Source organism: Takifugu flavidus, chromosome 10 (genome assembly GCF_003711565.1).
Source record: "Takifugu flavidus isolate HTHZ2018 chromosome 10, ASM371156v2, whole genome shotgun sequence".
Lineage (NCBI taxonomy): Eukaryota > Metazoa > Chordata > Actinopteri > Tetraodontiformes > Tetraodontidae > Takifugu > Takifugu flavidus.
Window position 1 is genome coordinate 1,398,793 of NC_079529.1, and position 21,010 is coordinate 1,419,802.

The following is a 21,010-nucleotide window of genomic DNA, read 5'->3' on the forward strand; positions in this document are numbered from 1 at the left end:
TTTACAGCAAAATTGAGACAGAATGTTGAAGTGTTTCTTTCCATCTGTTTCACCTTTTGTGCTACCCGCCAGTGGTCTATTTCTGCAAAAACAAAATATATATATATATATATAAAAATAAATAAAAAAGTGGCCCCATGGAGGAGAAGGCTAGAGGCATAGATATATATATATATATATATATATATATATATATATATATATATATATATATCTATGCCTCTCTCTCTCTATATATATATAGTATAATAAAGTGTATATACTTTAGGCCAAAGCAGACTCTGTACCACATGTTTATGTAACAGACTTCAAACCTGGTAAGTGGAAATATGAAACTGTGGTGCTAAAAATAATCACGACTCCAATTTATGCTCATGTTTATCAAACTAGACAACAAGCCTTTATTAATAAAAAGGCTGTTAAGTCCCCGACAGGCAGGCGAAGACAGTCTGTGCTGAAATCCCGCATCACTCAGCCGTTGTATAAGAGACAGTACATCTATACAGCGCCAGTGGGAGTGGACAACTGTGCTTTTTTAAAATGAAAAAGGTGAAATTGTCTTCATATCCTTCACAGCTTTCAAGCATCCAAGTGTTATATCACACTGTACCTGCTGGATCCTCACAGGGAGTTGAGGACTCATATTTAAACCCTCCTGTGAATACATTTATTGCACTGAGATGCATGGAGGCTCGGAGACCCGTTGACATTGTGCTGATACAGATATATTTTTATAAAAGGTACACAAAGTGAGCAATTATGACGATGTTTGAAGTGGGCACCGGCTGACACTGGTGCGTTTCCAGCAGTGTCACTTTACCACCAGGAGGTTTCAGGATTCTTAACTCTGAGGCCAAACAAGTGGAATAAAATAGTCTTTGTGCATATTTTTGCTAGCTAAAGCATGCATCACTATTCCAGTGTTTACAATCATCTTAAAATGTTAAACAGCTCTATGATTTTTCTTAGATTGTATCATTAATCTCACAGTTTTCCAGCACCTGCCAGTCAGGCGCCATCGTGTTTATCTTAAGGAAATCAAGCTCCCTTATGACACTGATTACAGCTGAGACACACCACACATAGCCGGAAATTACAAACGGAGGTTTTGATAGCAAATGTGTCTGGGTCGAGTCTTTTCCTTTGATGGACTGGAGTAAAAATATTCCGTTGCTTGCACGCTCTCTGCACGATGCGTCCTAACTCAGGCATGATTGCAGCCCTTTAGAAATTAGAACCACAGATCTGAAATTATTCACATCCCCCATGATTAAAACGGATGAATCAAACCCTGCAAGTGCCATAATAAAGTGCCGATTGCGCCTGCAGAAGGTCTTGAGATGCCTCCCAAGCATTCATCACAGCACTAGAGGACCTGATCATTCGGACTTCATTCCTATTATATTAGCCATCCTGTTCAGAACCTTGAGAGGAGAATACGCGCACATATCTCAGCATGCATCATAAATACTAGTAGAGATGTGGTTTTGTAACAGCTGAGTCACAGAAATGTACTGAAGATGATGCTATTGTCACCTGGTACATTGTGTTGAGCATTGAAGTGTTTGTAATATATGAGATTTTAAATAAAAAAGCCACCATGATTTACGTAGGGGGTCAGGTGTACACTACAAAAACCATCTGGTATTTCTATTAACACCCACTGAAGTGAAGTTAATTCTGATTAACAAATTCCAGCAACACTACAATGTAGCCTGCAACCTTGCTCGAAACTAACTAAACCAGTTAGTTCGAAATCTGTTCTTTTTCAATCCCAGTCGCTTTGTGATGGAAGTGATTTATGGCCTAACGGTGTAATAACGCTGCTATAACAGGCCTGGATGCCACGGCTGTTATGCAGCCTTCCTCTGGGGCCGCTTATCTTTGACAGAATCGGGACAGACGGAGAAAAAACGCGGTGTGAACGCGCCTCTGCCGGGAAACTGAGGCCGGTCCGGTCCAGGCGTCTGTCCCCGCGAGCCCCGCGAGGGCTACCCGGAAATATTACAAGGGCCGGAAAGGACCAATGTTAAGAGCGCACACGTCACTCACTTTTACCCAAAAAATAATACCGCCGACCACCCAAATTTTTTTCCCCGTCCCCCCCCATCCTCTTCCCGGCGGTCGAAAACTGCCCAAAGTCCCGATCGCCGCGGCGCTTATGGCAGAGAGGCGGAAGAAGGAGCAGTCGGCGTTGATTTGCGCGGCGTGAGCTTTCGCCCAACTCGGCGTCGGTGAAAATGGCTCCGGCTAACGTCTGGGAAGCACAGCGCGCAGAAATGGAAGCGGGCGGCAGCTAGCTAGGCGGCTGGAAGAAGGCGTGACAGGCCTCGTCCGTCTGCGACCGTCTGCGGAGGTGAACATTTACCGAAAATCGGCTTCGGGGGGGAGATAATCGCTAACCGTCGCGTCGTGGCGTTAGCGCTCGCCCGCACGCGCTGGGTAGCGTTCTTTGGATGTGCTGGCTAATGCTAGCAAGAGCGGGTCTGCGCCGAGTGGCTAAACACGCCGAATCCGCGTCAAATACAACGCGAATCAACACCGTTAACAAAGTTTTTATTGTGTTGTGCGAGTGGTTTGCGTTCCCCGGGGTTGTGTGGATGCTAGCCCGAACTCTCAACGTGATGCTACCACAAGTGCATCCGCTCCTAAATGTCGCGCTAATGTTTACATTGTGCAGCGAGTTTGGCAGTGATGGAAACGGGACTATTGCTCTTCTCCTCCACAGGATCGGCGATTAATCTGACGATGAGAGACGGTGAAATATGCGCTAGATTGCCTCCGTCGTCTGCCAGGAAAGATCCCTCCCGGCTACGTTTATCCTCATCTGAGGAAAAGGTAAGATTTTACGAGGTGAGCAAAAATAACCGAGCCACTTTTATTCCTTCCTGTAGAAATACAGAAGCTGTGCAAGAATCGCACTTTTCAGCAGCTTTTTCATTCTATATTATTTACAACCTGAGTCATATAGATTTATGATGTTAATTATTATAGTGGCAGTTATAATCCGACTTAAATCACTTTAATATACGACTTGAGAGCACAATCAGTAACAAAGTGCTGTATCTGTGGTTTTATACGTGTGCACGTGTCCATAATGTGCACATGTGTCAATAAAACAAAGATAAAAATGGAAATATGAATGAACTTTACATTCCGTTTCTCTGATTTGCCAGCTACAGTGATACTTATTTGACTTTCCCCCCCCCCCAGTTTTTCCACGGTTTATATTCACAGTGGTCAAAATTATTAGAACACTTGTCATATTTCAAAGGTTTTTGTTGAATTGGCCATGAAAGTTAACATTTTTCCAACTATAACTGCCTGACAGGAGGAATGTGCCGGAGCACTGAAAGTGATGGACCGGTGCCGTCAACGTCCGGACCTCAGCCCCCATTGTGCACAAAAAAGAATCGAATGTATATTTGCAAAAGGCGGACATACCAAAGATTTAAGTTAAAAATTGATTTAAAAAAACTGTCATTTAATCTGATATTTGTCGGACTCGGAGCAACAATCTGCATATTTCATGAACATTAAGAAATGAAATCACACATTGGAGACAAAAAAGTGGATATTGTCCGATGTGTCAGGTGTTCTAATAATGTTATAAGTTGCAGAAATTCGTCAGGTAAAATCCAGGAATGATCACATCATTGTAAATATTATGGATTCCAATTATTAGTGAGCTACAGCAGCATTTGCCCCAAATGCCCAATGTGGTTATTTATGCATCTTTTCTTACCCTTTTCCCTCTTTCGTTTCTCTTTTTACCGCTTCCACTGGGTCTTGAAGAAATAGTTTCACATGCTATATTTGTGTCGGTCTCCTCTCAGTACTTGCTCACAGTTGCAGCCTATTTCCAACAGGAACTGATCACTTTGTCATGAATATTTAATTCTATTTGTATCGATCCTATTTTCATAAAATTGGAGCACAAATGTAAAACTACAGTCATTTGTGCTGAGTCCACTATGTGATAGGAGAGAGAATATTCTTATTTTTTAACCCTGTATCAATGATAAGGAGCCAGCATGAAACTCAGCAGCCCTCAAATTTAAATTTGAATTCCCTGATAGGCGGATTAGAATCCAAATTGTGATGATTTTGCTATATTCATTAACGTATAACCTTTTCCAGGAAATATACTTCAAACACTGGAATAACAAAGCCGAGTGAATTTGTCCTTTTATGTTCCGCCGTTGGCGCCGGTCACTTTTTCTCCATTTTGATTCATCTTAACGCTTGAGGCGCCTTTAGGATTCAAAGGGACGGCGAGAGCCGAGTTCTCGGGGCGCTGACGGGGCGACGTGGCAGCTGCAGCAGCGTGCAGCTGACCACAGAATCCACGTGCACACACGCTGCAGCGCCTCTGCTTTTACTCGTTCCGCTCGCACCACCTGCAGACATGCATCACGACCCCCTGTTTAAACCGTCACATTACCTGTCAAGTGTGCGTAAGACCCGGTACAGGTGTCCAGCTTTTATGTCCGTGCACGAGTCTTCCGTGCTTTTAATGGTTAATTACATTGAACTCAAATGACCTTTCCTGTCTGTGACTTTCAACCTTCTCTGAATTCTGTTTTTTTCAGCTGTAGGAACTTCTCGGCTGAACACGGATGTGGAATCCTAAAAGAACAAAAAAATACCAACGCTGTAACTCTCAAAGGAGGCAAGAAGTCGTTTGCAGTGCTTCTCATTAAAAGTATACTTAACCTTTTTTTTTTTTTTTTTTTTTTCAAAGTCAGGGTGGAGCTGATCTACCTGTTAAAAAAAGACACTTTGCCTTTTTTGATTATAGACTTAACTTCCTGGCCACCCCGCTCATTTTTGAAGTGGAGCGGGGGCAGTGGATGTTCAACAGCGAGTGTCATCACCAGAAGTAAACTATCTGGACAGGAAACTTTAGATTTAAGACACTGACTAGGCTTTTGAGAAGTAGAACAACATCGCCCTTAAGGTCAAGTTCATCTTTTCACCAGCAAGTCTTAGGATAATTACTGCTCATCCTAGCGCTGGTGGTTTGGCTCCTCCACCCCCATGTGCCAGTGAGTGGGAAATGTTCCAATTTGGAAAATACAATCTGGACATTATAGAGATGTTAAGTGGGCATCAGGCCCACCAGTTTAAAGGCCTCGGTTTAGATCGACAACTACAGCATCAGCAGCAAGTGCAGCTTCACCAGCATCAACTCCAGCAGCAGCAGCAGCAACAGGCTGAGTCTTCTGGAGCTCTCCTCTCTGGACTTGGCTTGGGCCCCCTGCAGGGGACTAGAGGTAACGCTTTTTCTGATTCTGCCTCCATTTTTGCCAAGATGAGTGCCCCTCCTCCCCCACCTTTACAACAACAGCCTTCCTCATCTCAGAGCTCTCGTTCAAAGTCAAGCAAGATGAGCAGCAGCAGCTCAAGTCATTCTTCAGGCTACCCACAGTTCCTGCGCTCTTTCCACCCGTCTGAGGCAGCACTAGCACAAGAGCAGTTGCACCCAGGTGTAGGCCGCTTTGAGCACTTTGCTGGGGGAAGTAGCAGTAGTGGGAGTGCTGGGGGATTAGGAGGATTAGTAACATCTGCACCTCCACCCCCTCCTCCACTGCATCCTGGCCTCTCTGTGCCCCAGGCATCATCTGGTCCCTCCACTTCCTCTCCTTCCCCTTCAACCTCCGTGACAGCCTCTAATAACCCTCCCAGCAGCAGTGCAGTTAGCTCCTTGGGGCACCAATTGGTCGGGGCCCAGTCTGACGCGCGGAGTCTTCACCAACAGTTTAGTTGCATGTTAGCTGCTAACCAGTATTTCCTCTCTGGGGTACCTGCTAATGCTAGTTTAGAGCAGTTTCTTGTTCAACAAGGCACCCATAACCATTTAGGGATTGGGTTAAGCCAGACAGGTGGGGAAACTAGTACTAGTCTTGCTTCACCACCTGCTTTGCATTCTTCTCATTCCCATGGCCACTCCACTGCTCAGCCACAGCAGGGCGCACCGCAACCTTCCCAACAGCAACAGCTTCCACCACACGCTCTGTCTCACCCTCACTCTCATTCGCACCATCCGCTCCACCCAGGCTCCCAGCCCTCATCGCTAGGTGGCTTTGACTTTCAGGGAATCCCTGTGCTCTCATCAAATCAGATAGCTTCTCTGATGCAGCAGGAGGCAGGGTTACCCCTGCCCTTGCCACTTCACTTATCTTTAAGCAAGGATGATGGTAAAGGGGACAGCAGCAGCGGCGGGGGCGGCAGTAGCAACAGTAGTAGTAGGAGAAAGAAAGCTATGGCTGGCTATTTGCCACAGAGGAAATCTGACGCCGCTGGTAATAACAGTAGCAGCCACAGTGGTAATCCAAGCACTACTAGCAACAGCGGAGGACTTAGTCATGGTCAGCCCCCGGCTTTAATCGGGAGCGGGGTTGGTATAACGCCTATGGGTGGAGACCCATCATCACTTCTTTCTTCGTCATCTTCATCCTCATCTGTAGTTTCTTCCTCCTCCTCCTCTGCTCCCTCTTCCACTGCTGCCTCAGTCCTCGTTACTAATGACTCTCATCTTTCTAAATCTGATAACCAGAACTCAATGCAACCAAACCCCTCAGCGTCTGATACAGAGCCCCTTTATAGCTGTAGAGATTGTGGCAAAAGCTTTCCTCACCTTTCAAGCCTTCGCAGGCATTTGCGCATGCATGAGCCAACCACAGCGGGTACTAGCAATAGTAGCACGACTGGTCCGAACCCTATTCATATTAAAGCACAGTCTGATCCAAGCCTCCCACATTCGACCCAAGAAACTCAGCCCTCATCCAATTCATGTCCTAGCCCAGACAAACTATTTCATTGCTCTGATTGTGGCAAAGCCTTTAAGAAAAAAGGGCACCTCCTGCAACACGGAGTTATACACTCTTCGGCCCGCCCGTATGGCTGCTCCACCTGTTCTCGGGCTTTTAATCGTAGAGAATCATTGACACGTCACGAGAAGATACATGAGGAAAAGCCATTCCGATGTCCCGCCTGTGGTCGTGCCTTCCGTGAGAGCACCTCTCTTCTCAACCATGCTGCCTCAGGCACCTGCGGCAAGCCAGGTAGGGGACCCAAGCAGAGGGGCAGCAAGACAGGAACTGATGGTGAGGACAGAGTTGGGGGAGGGGGTGGAGGAGGTAACGGAGGAGGGGGAACTTATCAAAGCAATAGAGGCGTTGTATATGGGAAAACTGAGGAAGAAGATGGTGTAATCATTGTGGGGGATGGAGAACCAAAATCAGGTTTAGGGTGTGATGGTCTGTTTCAGTCTGGAAGGGGAGGGAATTCAAATGACAGGGACAGCACAGATGGTAAATACCCCACTGACTACTCTCGGAATCGTTACACAGGCTACCACGATGACCACCGTTCTCAAGGTAATCCATCTCCATGCTACTCTGGTGCCTCCCCCTGTGGAAGTGGGATGGCGGGCCCCGCTCTAAGAAAGGCTCCACTGGCTCCAACACTGCATCCGCACTCACAGAGCCACGGCCAGCACCACCATCCACAGCAACAGCCCCACCTGCCCCTTTCTTCTCTACTGGATGACTCGGAGGATGATGTTACCAGCTCTGTCAATAATGCTATCTCTGCGATCACGGCTGCAAGTAACAGTGGAAATAGAGGGGATGATAGGGGAGACATCATAGGAGGCCTTCTAGGTGGTCTGGGTTTAGGTCCTCTGGGCTCACCCTCGTCAACATCTGGTATTGATAAGAATTTCAGAGGCGTGGGGAACCAGGAACCAATGAGCAGCAACCCACAAAATCCGGCTGCCAAACCAAAACGTCCACGTAAACCCAGAGCTAAGAAAGACCCTGCGCAAGGTGGACAGCCCCCCAAACGTAGGCAGTACACTCCCAGAATGGGTCCAAGCGGGCTTCCACGCACTCACCTTTGCAGCGTCTGCGGTAAGGGCTTTGCACGCCGCGAGACCCTCCGCAGACACGATCGCATTCACACTGGAGAAAAGCCCCACCACTGCACCGTGTGTGGAAAGTATTTCCGAGAGGCTTTTCACCTCAGCAAGCATCAAACGGTCCACTCTGGGGCAAAGAATTACAAATGCAACATATGTGGAAAAGAGTTTGGCTATTCCCAGAGCCTCAGAAGGCATAGCAAGCTCCACCAGAAAGGGGAGCTAGAAGAGGTGCCCACAACCCCTGCTGCAGAGACCCTCAACAGCTTTAATCCAAACCCTCAATGTAGCGTTACCCAAGACCGGAGCCAGAACCAAGCACCCAGCGCCGCCACATATTACTACCCTCAAGATGTCAAGCCTCAAGACGGCAACGCCCAGCCTCAGCCTCAGCCTCAGCCTCAGCCTCAGCCTCAGCCTCAGCCTGCACCTCAACCACAAGCGCCAGCTCCGCCACGCCTCTACACCTGTGCTATATGTTGGAAATCATTTCGCCATCACTTCCACCTGACGGCTCATCACCAGACAGTTCACGAAGGCGGGGGTGATAAGCTGTTTCGCTGCGAGGTGTGCGACAAAGCCTTTGCCTACGCGAATAGCCTCACTCGCCACCGGCAGTCGCAGCACGGGATGACCTGCACTGAACCATCTAATCCTCAAGAAGGCAGCAGCACAGACGCCAGGGGTGGAAATGACGTTCATCAGTCGGCGTCAGAGAGCGAGGCTGCCACTAATGCGCTTCTACAGATGGCTCCTTCCACAGAGAGCCACGGAGGTCAAAGTCTAAGCGTTGTAACTCACAGCCACCAACAAGCACCCCCACAAACACTTGTTGGATACTCTCCCCTCTTTTACGACACGGCCCATTCTTCAGCCGCTACCGCATCACCTTATTCTCAGCCTCTTCCTCCAAACTCTACAATTATGGCGCCCCAGCATCCACATTCCCCGGCTGGGGTGAAAGGAGAGCACATATATCCGGCTGGATCCCGTAGCCGCACGCTTCACACAACAGCCCCATTTCAGCCCCTTACGGAACTGCCCTCCTCTGAACATCATCACCTGCATCATCATCATCATCATCCTCACTCCCACCATCATCCTCATCATCAGTCAGGCACCCAGGCCCACCAGCACCTCGACTGCGACATCCAGGTAACACACAATGACATGAGACGACACAAGAAGAAAAAAAAAAGTCCAACAGGAGAGATTGGAATGAAAATAAGTGGGAGTCCCAAGATTTAGTCAGATTTGACGGAAGCAAAAAGAAGAAAAAAATCAGGTGTACAGTTAGAGGTCAGTGTAATAAAAAACATGGCTCTCTTCGTTTGACTATTAGGCGAGGAGGAGGATCAGGAGGTGGTGGGTATAAGCTTGTCAACACTGGGGGGATGAAGGTGCAGATCCTGTCGTCTCTCAAAGTCCCTGTGAAACGTTTTGGCTGTCCCATATGCCCCAATTCTGTGTTTTCCCATAAGTCGGGACTGCTGGTACACATGGCAGTTAAGCACCCGCACAAAGCCTTGACCACTCAGGAGCGACTCAAGTGTAGTGTATGTGGGAAACAGTCGCACAGGCCACTGGCGGCCTTCATTCACCGGGCTTCCCATCGCGCCAAAGGGACGTTCTCCTGCCGACGCTGCTCCTCCCGCTTCTGGAACGCAACGCTTCTCCACAGGCACAAGGTGTCGTGCCGGCGCCGGGCTAAAGGACTGCAGCGTGGTGCGGATACAAGGCTGAGGGTTTCAAAGAGACCCGGAGAGAGACAGACCCAGGAGGAGCAGGGCGAGATGCCGTACTTGCAGGGGTCGTACAGGTACTGAGCATTCTGGGATGTGAACAGAATGGCAAAAGGGGAATATTTCAGTTCTAAAAATGAGTTGCCAGAAAGGGACTGAAAGGGCAGCAATGCCCTCAGCTGAATTCGATGCCTCATGTGTGTGAATTTTTTTTAATCTATTCTGCTGACTATTAGAATGAGTGTGTTTTAAAAAAAAAAAAAAAAAAAACTACTGTAGAGCATCCTATGAAATATCACAAAAATCCTTCCAGATTATACTGGAAGGTGTTTTCAATGATGTGACTGTTTCCATAGGTTAAGTAACCCCTTAAGTGCATTGACACTATGCTTGGCTGACACTGTGCTGTTACTAGACAAGTTTAGGTGAATTGACCTGCTAATGTACCTCCCGTTCCCACTATCTAGAAACTCTGCTACACCTCTTGCTGTACGATAAATGTTTCTGCTGTGTACTTTTGTCTTGTTGTTAACTTAGAGGCTCTGAGGATGTTTTGATTTGGTTTTCTTTTTCTTTCTCTCTTTCTTTCTTTCAAAAATGTAAAGTGCATTTATTAGGAGTAGGGACTCGAGGACAAAGACCGTCGTCGATAGTTTGTCAGTGCATGTTTGTTCTCTTGGTCAAGTTTTTCTGCTAAGGTTGTAAAATCACTCCTGCAGTATGTGATGGTTTAAACCGTATATCCCCAGATGTTTGTAGTGCTAAACATGGTTTTCAAAGGTTACTCTATATTCCCTAGTAAATTTACTCGCATAGATGAAATGTCAAAGTTGCTGGTAAGCATTTTAAGGATCCCTCTCCGGCCAAAATGAAGAAACACAAAAAAAAAACCCTTGATTAGTATGTTTACTTTGTTTATTTGAGATATTCTTAGCTTTTATACCAAGAGATTGAAAACAGGTGAAGCAAGACTGTAACAAATGTTTATCATGTTATTTGTATGCTCTTTTTAGCAGTGATTATTTCTACTGTACATCATGGTATGTTTAAGACAAGGACCTATCATAGAAGTGTAATATTTCATGTATCTGTGTGTAACCCAAACAGTCTTCATGCCAATCACTTAGTTAATTCTTATCAAGTTTTTATTTTGCCGAGTTGCAATCATGTTCTCACTGTCAAGCCTTGGTTTAAAGTACGTTTTAAAAACACCTTGTCACTTTATTCACATATGTAGTGTTGATCCCCTTGTTTGTCTAGTTTTTTTCTCTTCCCTTTTAAAGAAAAACAATAGTTTTGAGTAGATTTCTATAACATTATTTACTGAAAAGTTGGTAGTTGATTCTATTTCAGCAATGAATAAACCTTATGTGTAATCATTTGTTTTCCTTTCATTTCAAGTTCACTAATCACGCCAATAACATTTTATGGGTAGGAAAATCACTTCGGGGTTTTAAAATGTAGGATTTCATCGCCCATGATTGGCTCATTCGCTTATCTAAACAGGTTACTCAAATTTAATGTTGTAAATGTTCACGCCTTAGCTGAAATAGTGGCAGTGGAAGGCTTGGTCACTGGTGATTCCACCAGATGGCAGTAAGCATCTCATTTCCACCGGAGCCCGGCGGTGTGAACCAGAGGAGCAGTCACATGGACCTGGTGCTGGTGGGATGGAGGTGGACTTAAGGGGCCGCTTGTGCTGAATCATGAAGCCGTCTGCTCTCACCTAACGTGACCAACACTTTAAGGGTGACCAGCGTGCTCGAGTGCCGCTCGACACTGGATTTTGGTGCTATTTTGCACCAGAACTACAAAAACTAAAAAAAGAGAATTGTCTCGATCATTTAAAAAGATTGTGTACGCTCAAAACAATTGGGTATACATTTCCCTCTCAGCTGTACATATCCCTACTTTAGAAGGTAAAATGTATAAACACCGATGTTTTTTGTTTTTAAATGCGTATTAAGTGAAATAACCTGCCGTCCAACGGAACTGTAAGAAATCGAGATTATGTCTTTATAATTCTAATCATCGCAGCTGTGCACGGTAGTATTTGATCTTAAATCCCTGTAATAACTTGCTCTGGATACCAGAGTCCTTTATAACATCCTTTATAACATCTTTGTCTTTGTTATATTAACACAACGTGTGTTTTGAATGGTGAAACCGTCGTAATGTCGCTTCGTTGCGTCCACTGTATATATGTCAACTTCCATCCCAACGTGAATTCCTGCGGCACGCGATGTTTTTATTTGCCGTCCAACTGTTCGGAACGCCAGACAGCGCCTCGCGCTTTTTCGCTTTCGAACGCGTCTCACGCGGCAGGGGCATGCAGCGGGGAAGCTGAGTGGGCGGGCACTAACCCTCTTAACCAATCGCCTGTCTTTGTGGGCGGGGCGGCTGCATCCTCGGAGCCAATTGGAGAAAGACCCGCGAGCGACAGGCTCGGTCACCGCGTGCCTGGTCCACGTGAGCTGGAACAGCTATTGTACGCCGGGAGGCAACGTGCCGGAGCGTTCTCCTCGCCTGAAAAAAACACACTCTCACGTTTTCTGGATTACAGGGGAACCGCCACAGTCGTGCTGCGCTGCACGGTTTTGTCGCCCAGCCCCAACTTTTCACAGATATTAATTTAAAAAGCGTTCAGCTCAACGACGTAAGAGAACCAGGCGAACGTGACATTTTCCGATGGCGTAGCGTGCTCGTGCAGACGCGCTGTAAAACACGGAAGTACACGAATGTGCCACGGCAGCATGGGTACATCAGGAAACGTCGATATATTTGTACAAGATTTAAAAACACCGAGTTCTCCACGAAGTCTGGCACGAGGGTGGGTGTGTCCCATAAATAATGAGCGAGAGTTAATTCCTCCGGCAGGCCACGCCCCCTTCAGAGCCTGCCGCTTGTTTGTGGGGTGTGACGTCACGTGAACTGCCCGTGTTCGTTCCAGCTGAGGCGGAGAGAGAGAGAGAGAGAGACAGCGAGACACGGAGAGAGAGCGCGCTTTGGCTGAGGACGTCTCACGGCCCGAACGCAGCACGGAGCCCGTGCACCCGTGACTGGATCCACCGGATGAAAAAAAAAAAGTACAGACAGAAGAAGGAACGACCCCTCCTCCTCCACCGACGGACAGCAGAGCGCCAGACGAGCAGAGAAATACCAACACAACTTGTCATCTGACCAATGCACTCAGTGTTCCTGTCGCTGCGTGCGTGTTTTTAAACGCACTGTTTTGATCCGACTGTTTTGTTGATTCGGAGATCTGCTTTAGCGTGGATTTTTTCCCCCAAAAAAGCTTTTAAATGCTGGACGAATAAATCCGGAGAATACTTTTTTTTGACGTTTCGCTAACGACATTTAATGCGGTGCAAAGGTGGTTCCTCCTATCATTTTTCACGCTTTTGTGTTATGGAAAGGATTATCTCTCACGTTCCTCCCACACTGAAGACAGCAGTTTGAGCCTTTTTATCCAGGATTCGACGGCGATGGAATATTCCGACGGTCACATTTCTGCAAGGGAATAAGGAACTTTTAAAAACTTCGTTTGAAAAGGTACGACCTTTATACTCATGCCTGAACTTGCCATGCTATCTTTCACATGATTTGATATGTGCCATGTCATTAAAATGTTTGCTCGGTGTTGTATAGATACTTCTCAAACTGTCTACCTTCTACCCCAACCCCTCCTCTATGTGCACAGTCATCCAGCTCACCATTGGTAGCTCCTCGGGTCGACTTTGCCACGCCCCTCCAAGTGCCCCAGGTGTTGTTTTTTTTTCTTGCAACCCCGTCTGGTCCAGGATGTCCAGGCAGCTCTCCCAGCTTCCGACCCCTGACCTCCCAGCTGGTGCAAGCCCACAGTTTGGAAGTTGCACTCAGCCTGCAGGCTCCCTCACAGGGGGGCATCACAACTCCATGACAGGGCTCAAGTCCCTCCTGCAGCACCCCATGAAGGGAGACCTTCGTTTAAAACTCCCAGGTGATATGAAAGGTGAGAACTGTGGTCACGTTATTATTGTTGTGCAGCATCTCCGCACGTGCGAGGAGCAGGCGTGAATAAATCATTCAGCCCTCCAGCCTTTATTATAACTTGAACATCACGAGATTCCCAAATGGCTATTTTCTTACTAATCATCTCTGATGGATTTTCCTGTCCCTCATCCCGCGTTAACTGGGATTATAATCCCGGCCTGAGTTTAAATTAGGACTCGGGGTAAAACGAGTCGCACCCGGCAATGAAAACTATTGCAAGGGTTCTTCGGAAGATTATGTGCATGTTGTGGGAACAAATGGGCTTCAGCTCTTGCTTAAAGCTCCGATTCAGCTACCATCTGGCCCATCTGTGGCTGTATTTTGTGCATTTCTGTAATTGTGTGTGTGCATGTGAGATGGATGCATCTCACGGGCCCACCTGCCATCAATATGGAGTGTGTGGCGAGACTGTTTTTCACCTTTATTTTTTCCCCTTGTCAGACAAAGAGAGGCTGGACATGGACGAGGACTCTTTAGGGGTCTGCCCCATCAGGAACGGCAGCGGACTCGGCAGCGGCCTGGCAAATGGCAGCAGCAGCAACGGCGGGAATGGAGGCGGGAACTTCAACCAGTTCTTGGGGCCTTTCCTATGGGATCGCAACCTGCCTGCGGACGGGGGCCTCTTCCAGCTTCAGTACATGGATTTGGAGGAGTTTCTGACTGAGAATGGAATGGGCAGCATGCATAATAACAACAGCTCCAGCTCAGCTCAGATCCCCTCACAGAGCTCCCAGTCAGCCGTTCCCAGCCAGAGTTCCCAGTGCCTTCCGCCCTCACCTCCACCTGGCTCCGCATCGTCCTCGTCCTCATCCTCGTCTTCCCCGTCGCTGATTGGCTTGGAGGTCGCTCCGTCGCAGGGCCTCTCAGGAGGGAGCGACTGTCTCCATGGTGAGTTGGACTTCTCTGGACCTTTTTGTTCGTGCCTGAATGGGCAGACTTTTGAAGTAAGGACGGCTCATTCATCAAGGTTTGCCTCTGCCAGTCCCCAACAGAAAGAGACAAATTGTTCCTTGATATGAGGCCCGCAGTGCTTTTAATTTAATGATTGTAGTCAAGGTTATATGAGGAGGTTAGAACGTTCTCACCGGTTATTCAGCACTTGGGTTCTTTGCCTTACTAACAAATATTTTCCTCTGAAACAGCAAAATCAGAATGTAGAAATGGTTTAGAAACGCATTGTTTATCAGTGAATAAGGGCTCCTTTAGTCTAGCAGCCGGGAGGAAGGTTAAAAATCTCGCAGAGGGAAAATAAACAAATGCAAGGATGGGGCGTGACGGCTGCAGAGAGAGAGAGAGAAATTCCATCGGAAGTGTACGATGAGTCAGTGACACGTTCAGGTTTGCATGTGACCTGTACGGTGCAGTGAACAACACAGTCAGCATTCAGGTCCAGCCAATTATTAATGAGCAGGAGGGTCAAAACCCTGAAGAGAGAGAGAGAGGGGGGAGAGAGAGGCAGAGAGGCAGGGAGAGAGAGAGGGAGAGAGAGAGAGAGGCGGTTGCGTGTCTTTAAATCTCTCCTCACTTCACACGCTACGGCCATGTGTGCGCTCCGGTACACGTGCCGAGCCTGAGAGTACTGGGGTGAGAGAACTCGAGGCGTGGCCAGTCGATGTGGAGGCGGAGCCCACGAGGGGGGAGGGGCTCCCCGCACACAGCAACAGGAAGAGTTTCCATGCTGCTGGAGCTCAAAAGGAGCCTTTGATTTGCAAATTGTTTTGGACAGAAACAAAGAGGGAAGAGATCTAGTTTTAGATCAAATCTAGCAAATCCTAAGCTTGAAGAGGTTCTAGTTTGAAATTCTGATGATTAAATTGTTAAACACCAACGTGGAAATGTGTGTAATGTGTACAGTAGCGCCAACGTTCCTGGAATGTTGGTGTGCAAGTACAGAAATGTATTTTTCAGACTCACGAGATCAGAGCGAGTGTTTCTGCGTCAACTGCGGCTGCTATTTTAAACTCCTATCAAGTCTTTGTACTGCATGTTGTTAAGGTGTAGCCAGTGCAATTTACAAGTCTGATCAGATTAAGTATCTGCAAGTCAGCTGTGATAAATGATAGCAGACCGTTCACAGTGTGTCCTCTGATAGCTGTTGTCAAAAAGGCTGACAGGACTGGATGCAGCAATATCCCATTTTAATACCACACAGCTGTTCCACAGATGTCGCCGCTGATAAATTGCAGACGTAAAAAGGTTTATTAACCAGCGGCAGCACCCTATGGACCGATCATCTGTCTTCTATTATAATCCTGACCTTTCCAATTCCCCATTGTCCCCACCACATGGTGCGGATGCGTCGCGTTTTAGCGTTTTCAGGCTGAACAGATTTATAACCACTTTGCATTGTGGGACTTGAAGTCTGGGCTGGCTTTGCATACATGTGCAGAGAACGCGGTTGTGATAAATACATATTCTGCTGGGTATTATCATAACATATGTGTACAAATGATCATGTGTGAGCACACAGGAGGAGTTGGAAGTGCTTAAATATGTTATATAGAAGTTAAAGTTAGTAGAATGAGGTGTGTTGGGCCTTAAGGGCAGGAGGGTGAGGTATAACCCTTTACAGGCCTCACTTAAAGAAACAGGTTGTGAAGGGAGGGGTGGAAAGTTATATAACATTTCCACTTTTAGAGAGCTATATTGGTATTTAGTTCAAGCTTGTGGCTTTCTGCTGTTACTAATTGGTAAATATAATGATAACAGCAATAATATTCACCCCTGTTGTTAACTTTTTGCAGCACTAGTGGTTACAGGTTTCATTCGTTTGTGGTCAATAATCTATAAATAGTTTTAGTGTTATTATTTTCAGAGTACTGCCATGTCTATTAGTAGTGCACCCATATTCGACACCGCACACATGCAAAAGTAGTTCAAATCAAAGCAGAGCTTTATATTGACTATTTTGACCTCGGCTGTTTAAAATTAGGTGCTCTAATGTACAACATTTAGAGGTTAGATCGGGACCCTATTTCAAAACAAAACAAAAACATTGCTCTATTTCTGAAACCTTGCTGTCCATGAAAGCTGATAGAGGGAGATTAGCATCTCCGAGGCGCTGCAGGGGAATGAGCGCTGCAGCTCTCTGCTGCCACCCGGTGGCCATACGTGTGTACTGCAGCCGCCTCGGCAGTGGCTGAGATCAGAGACGCGCCTTTACAATCTAATCCAGGCTACTGTCGCTGCCCCTTACTTCATTCTGCGATGGGGGGGACAAGACAAGATGCAACACCAGTGCTGCATGATGGGAGGCAATATGGACTCATCAGCACAACTGCAGGGGAGGCCGGATGTAGCGAGCTAAGCCAGATGTTTCCAAGATGGCTGATCTACCTTCTAGGCTGTACATCTACAAGCCAATACGGGAGTGGACTGTTTTGGGCCATTTATCGTGAAGATTGGCTGCAGGATATGTGTCATCTGACGCAGCCAATCCTGGCCCGATCAGGCCACACGTTGTACTAATGGGGCATCGTGACTTCCACCCCCGCAGACCCTGCATGACTCTCGCAGTTGTTGGGGAACACGATGACAGAGGGGGTTCTGATTGATCCCCAACTCCTGCGAGCTCACTGGCCATTGGGCAAAGTGGTCGAGATCGACTCTGAAACCCATGAACGCATCAGAACTGCTCCAAGGCGTCTGTCTGGCTCGTCCAGCTGCCCACGATCAGTGATGCAGAGGATAGCGTCAGCGGAGGGGCTTTCTCTGGGAGTTCAGACGTTCTCAAGACACATCTGTGGGCAGCTGTGTGAGAAAGCCCACAGCAGCTTTTCTGTCCTGCAACCTCGTCTCAGAACCAGTTTTGGGCATGTTCGGAACACTGGGAAACCTTTGATCTTCCCAGTCAAGGTCTTTGATCATAAAGCAGCCGACTATATGATGCAAGCGTGCGCTGCTACTGGCCTCTAATATAAAATATACTATTGGTACAGATTCACTTCATCCACATCTAAAAATGTGGACTTTGTGTCACTCTGGAGCGTCTATGGCCAGAGTTCTTTCCCACCCAAAGAATCAAAAGACGGCATAAAAACAAACTTTGTACAGTTATTTTAAAGCTCAACGACCTCCATTGAGCTTCGTTCCAAATTATTCAGCAAAACTCACAATTCAATGGACGCAAAAATTGTAAGGCTGCTCCAAAATAAGGGGTCAATGTTAGAATGTAGAGAAGTGTTGATTGAAATAGCCTTTGATTTCAGAACATGTGACCCCCCCCCCCCCCCCCCCGCCAACGCTGCAAATTCAGTTGCTGCTTAATACATTGAAACAGTGGATTTTAGGCTTTTTATCTTTAAAAATGATCCTTTTATCAATGGGATAACATCTGAATTCTGCTCTAACGGCTGGTGACTTGAAAAATGTGCTGATTTTAATCATTTTAATAATAAACTCAGAATTCCTCAGCATAATCCTTTTGAATGCAGTGTAAAGGAAGACGACTGGGATGTCTGTCTTTTTCCAAGTACCTCGATTCTCTAATCGGAATCATTGACAGTTGGCCACCTCGATCATGGATCTTGGCACCCCCCCTCCCCCACACGTGCTAAATGATTCGATCTGTCCCCCCCCCCCCACACGTGCTAAATGATTCGATCTGTTCCCCCCCCCCCACACGTGCTAAATGATTCGATCTGTTCCCCCCCCCCCACCCCCACACGTGCTAAATGATTCGATCTGTTTCATTTCAGGAACTCAGACGAGCATGAACGACTCCTGTGAGTCGCCTTGTTCCTCTTCCTCGTCCTCCTGCCCAGCTCTGCTGACACCCACAGGCAGCCGGCCAGACGCGGTCAGCATGTTCGACATGGATCCTCCGGACTCCCTGCCCAGCCCCTCTGACCAGACAAACTTTGACCCCATGAGACACACCTTCAGCGAAGACGAGCTCAAACCGCAGCCCATGATCAAGAAGGCCCGAAAGATCCAGGTTCCCGATAACATGAAAGTGAGTGTGTTTGCGTGGCAGAAGCATCCTGTATATTTAAGTTACACCAGCTGCTCACGATTATAAGCGCTGGGATGAGACCCCCGACGCTCCGGTCCAAAAGTTGTGTGTGTTCTGCACATTCATGGCCGAACGCCCACACTGGTCCAGAGTCAGAGTCCGAAACGTGTCGCCATTCATTGATTATTTGAGTGGATCCTTGTTGTTGACCTCCAGCGTCTGCTCTGTCTCCCTCAGGATGAGAAGTACTGGACCAGGAGGCATAAAAACAACGAGGCCGCAAAGCGCTCCCGAGACGCTCGCCGCCTCAAGGAGAACCAAATATCCGTACGGGCCGCCTATCTGGAGCGGGAGAACGCCGCCCTCCGGCAGGAAGTGGCTGAGATCCGGAAGGAACTGGGCCGCTGCCGCAACATCCTCAGCAAATACGAGAACCAGTGAAACACACGTGGGACAAAAACCAGGAAACTGAATCTGAGACTATGGATTATTTTCAGGAGATGGCATGATTGATGGAATGATGTCACAAAAATGATGATGAAGAGGAGGATGATGAATGTATAAGACGAGGAGAAGGTCTGTTTAAAGCTCAGGTGTCTTGTTTTTGCTGGCGTCTGCTCTTAAAAGTGAAAGAGGGAGAGAATAATTTAACAGATGAATGATGTGACTTTTAAGAGCTTTGTTTATGGAGAATTGTATATTTTTATAATACTTAGGAGAAATTAACGGGACAGCAAATTTGGAGATAATTTTGTATATTTTCTACACATTGGGGGCCGAGATACCGCGACGGGGGCGAAGCTATGGCGAATATCTGCTTTCTTACGGATGAGTCGGGAGATGTTTGACAAATCAGCCGATGTTGGGTATTTTTCTTCTGTTTGGACTGGATTGTTAAAGGAGGGAGCAGCAGAGGCGAGGGCACTTGTATCTAATTGTAATATATAGAGAGAAAACCAGCTTGTAACCGTATAGTTTGTGGATTTTACTTCAGCACTTACTTTGCTTCCTGTTATGTTTGTGTCCCGGGGAGTGGACCAACAGTCCACTCTCTCTTCCACACTCGTCCCCAACAGAACTGTGTTTCTTTATAAGAAAGTCCATCCTCCCCCAGCAACACCACTCTTTTTTTCTACCCCCTTTCAGCTGAACCTTTATGGTTCTTTGCCCATCTTTTACTGAAGTCCTGGTAATGTATGATGCCATCTAGGCCTGCTGGGCTCCTCTTCCTCCTTTCTTTAGGAGATGGGACACTTTTGTTTCCTCTCCTTTATATCCAACCGTGCTATTTCTGGCCTTCCAGCCCACCCCACTCGCACTTGTGTTCAAACCGGCCTCATAAATGTTTTCACCCTGCATCCTTGGCAGAATGAACCTGGACACGTTTCAGTGTTGTAATGTATTCTCAAATAGTAATTCTGGCACATTAATGCTATGCTGTACTTTATAAACACCTCAATGAAAACTGTTATGGGCTGTTGTGTTTATTGGACAGGCCTATCCTCTGTTGTCTATTCCCTGTATTCCAGTAGATGGGCTCAGCACTCCCATTGAGCGGAATGGTGTTAATTTCTCCGATTTCTGGGAGCCATAAAAGCCAAACTTTCCTTGTATCGGTCCGTGGAGATTGCTGCTGTTTAGTGCTCGGTCAAGACCGCTCCTTTACTCCTCCTGCATCTCTGTTCTGTATCTGTAATCATCTCTGTGTGCATCACCCAGAGCGAAGTATGTTCCCGGGGAGGGATGAGTAGTAATAGAGTGTGATTAGACTTTCCTTAATGACCACCGATAGTTACCATTACAGCTACTGTTATTAGCATTATAACGCTAGTCCCTCTTGTTGTTGCTGTTCTGTATAATTGAATTTTTTTCCCCCCTTTGGATGATCTCATGCACCTTGTTTGACCTTCAGGGCTCCTCAGAAAGACTTCTTGGATAGAAAACAAGCACTTATCGTCTGCCCAAACGTCTGGACTTTGCTCTGACTGCACCTTTTGTTTCTGTGACCACGTGGCTCACGCTCACACGGACCTGCCCTCAGCTTTCTCCTTCCCTACGCCATAAGGACTGTGCGCCTCATCGTCCATTTCTTTCTGCCTCTGTCGCCTCCACCAGTGCTGGTTCGCTCTCCCGATGAATATCGTCACCGATTTGGTTGATAAATAGTGACTGTGACTGAACCACGGCTGCCCTGCTGCATCAGTGGTGTCCATGCTGCCCGGACGACTCAGCGCTGGTTATTTTGATGTAGTCAATATTTTTCCAAAACCACCAATAAAAACTGATCTCATTCACTGCTGATTTGCATGATTTTTTTTATGTCATTAAGTCCAACAGAATGCTCCAGCTTTAAGACCG

The 21,010-nt window shown here is 47.0% G+C and overlaps 2 protein-coding genes across 5 annotated transcripts; both read left to right on the top strand.

Annotated features, from left to right (window-relative positions):
* The first annotated feature begins 1,942 nt into the window (after positions 1–1,942).
* si:dkeyp-69b9.6 (zinc finger protein 865) lies at positions 1,943–9,424 on the top strand. 4 transcript variants are annotated; one of them, XM_057045838.1, is made up of 5 exons: positions 1,943–2,356; positions 2,729–2,838; positions 4,593–4,705; positions 4,802–7,067; positions 7,356–9,424. In XM_057045838.1, exons 4-5 carry the CDS (start codon positions 5,060–5,062, stop codon positions 9,170–9,172), a joined length of 3,825 nt encoding a protein of 1,274 aa, XP_056901818.1. In that variant the 5' UTR covers positions 1,943–2,356; positions 2,729–2,838; positions 4,593–4,705; positions 4,802–5,059; the 3' UTR covers positions 9,173–9,424. The 4 variants fall into 4 exon arrangements, with proteins under 4 accessions (XP_056901818.1, XP_056901819.1, XP_056901817.1 ...); XM_057045839.1 differs by having other exon boundaries at positions 2,729–2,853; positions 4,593–7,067; XM_057045837.1 differs by having other exon boundaries at positions 4,593–7,067.
* A 3,206-nt stretch (positions 9,425–12,630) lies between these two features.
* dbpb (D site albumin promoter binding protein b) lies at positions 12,631–20,946 on the top strand. Its single transcript, XM_057046095.1, has 5 exons — positions 12,631–13,218; positions 13,367–13,657; positions 14,140–14,586; positions 18,396–18,652; positions 18,890–20,946. The coding sequence occupies exons 2-5, from the start codon at positions 13,468–13,470 to the stop codon at positions 19,091–19,093; spliced, it is 1,098 nt and encodes a 365-aa protein (XP_056902075.1). The 5' UTR covers positions 12,631–13,218; positions 13,367–13,467; the 3' UTR covers positions 19,094–20,946.
* Positions 20,947–21,010: the final 64 nt, after the last annotated feature.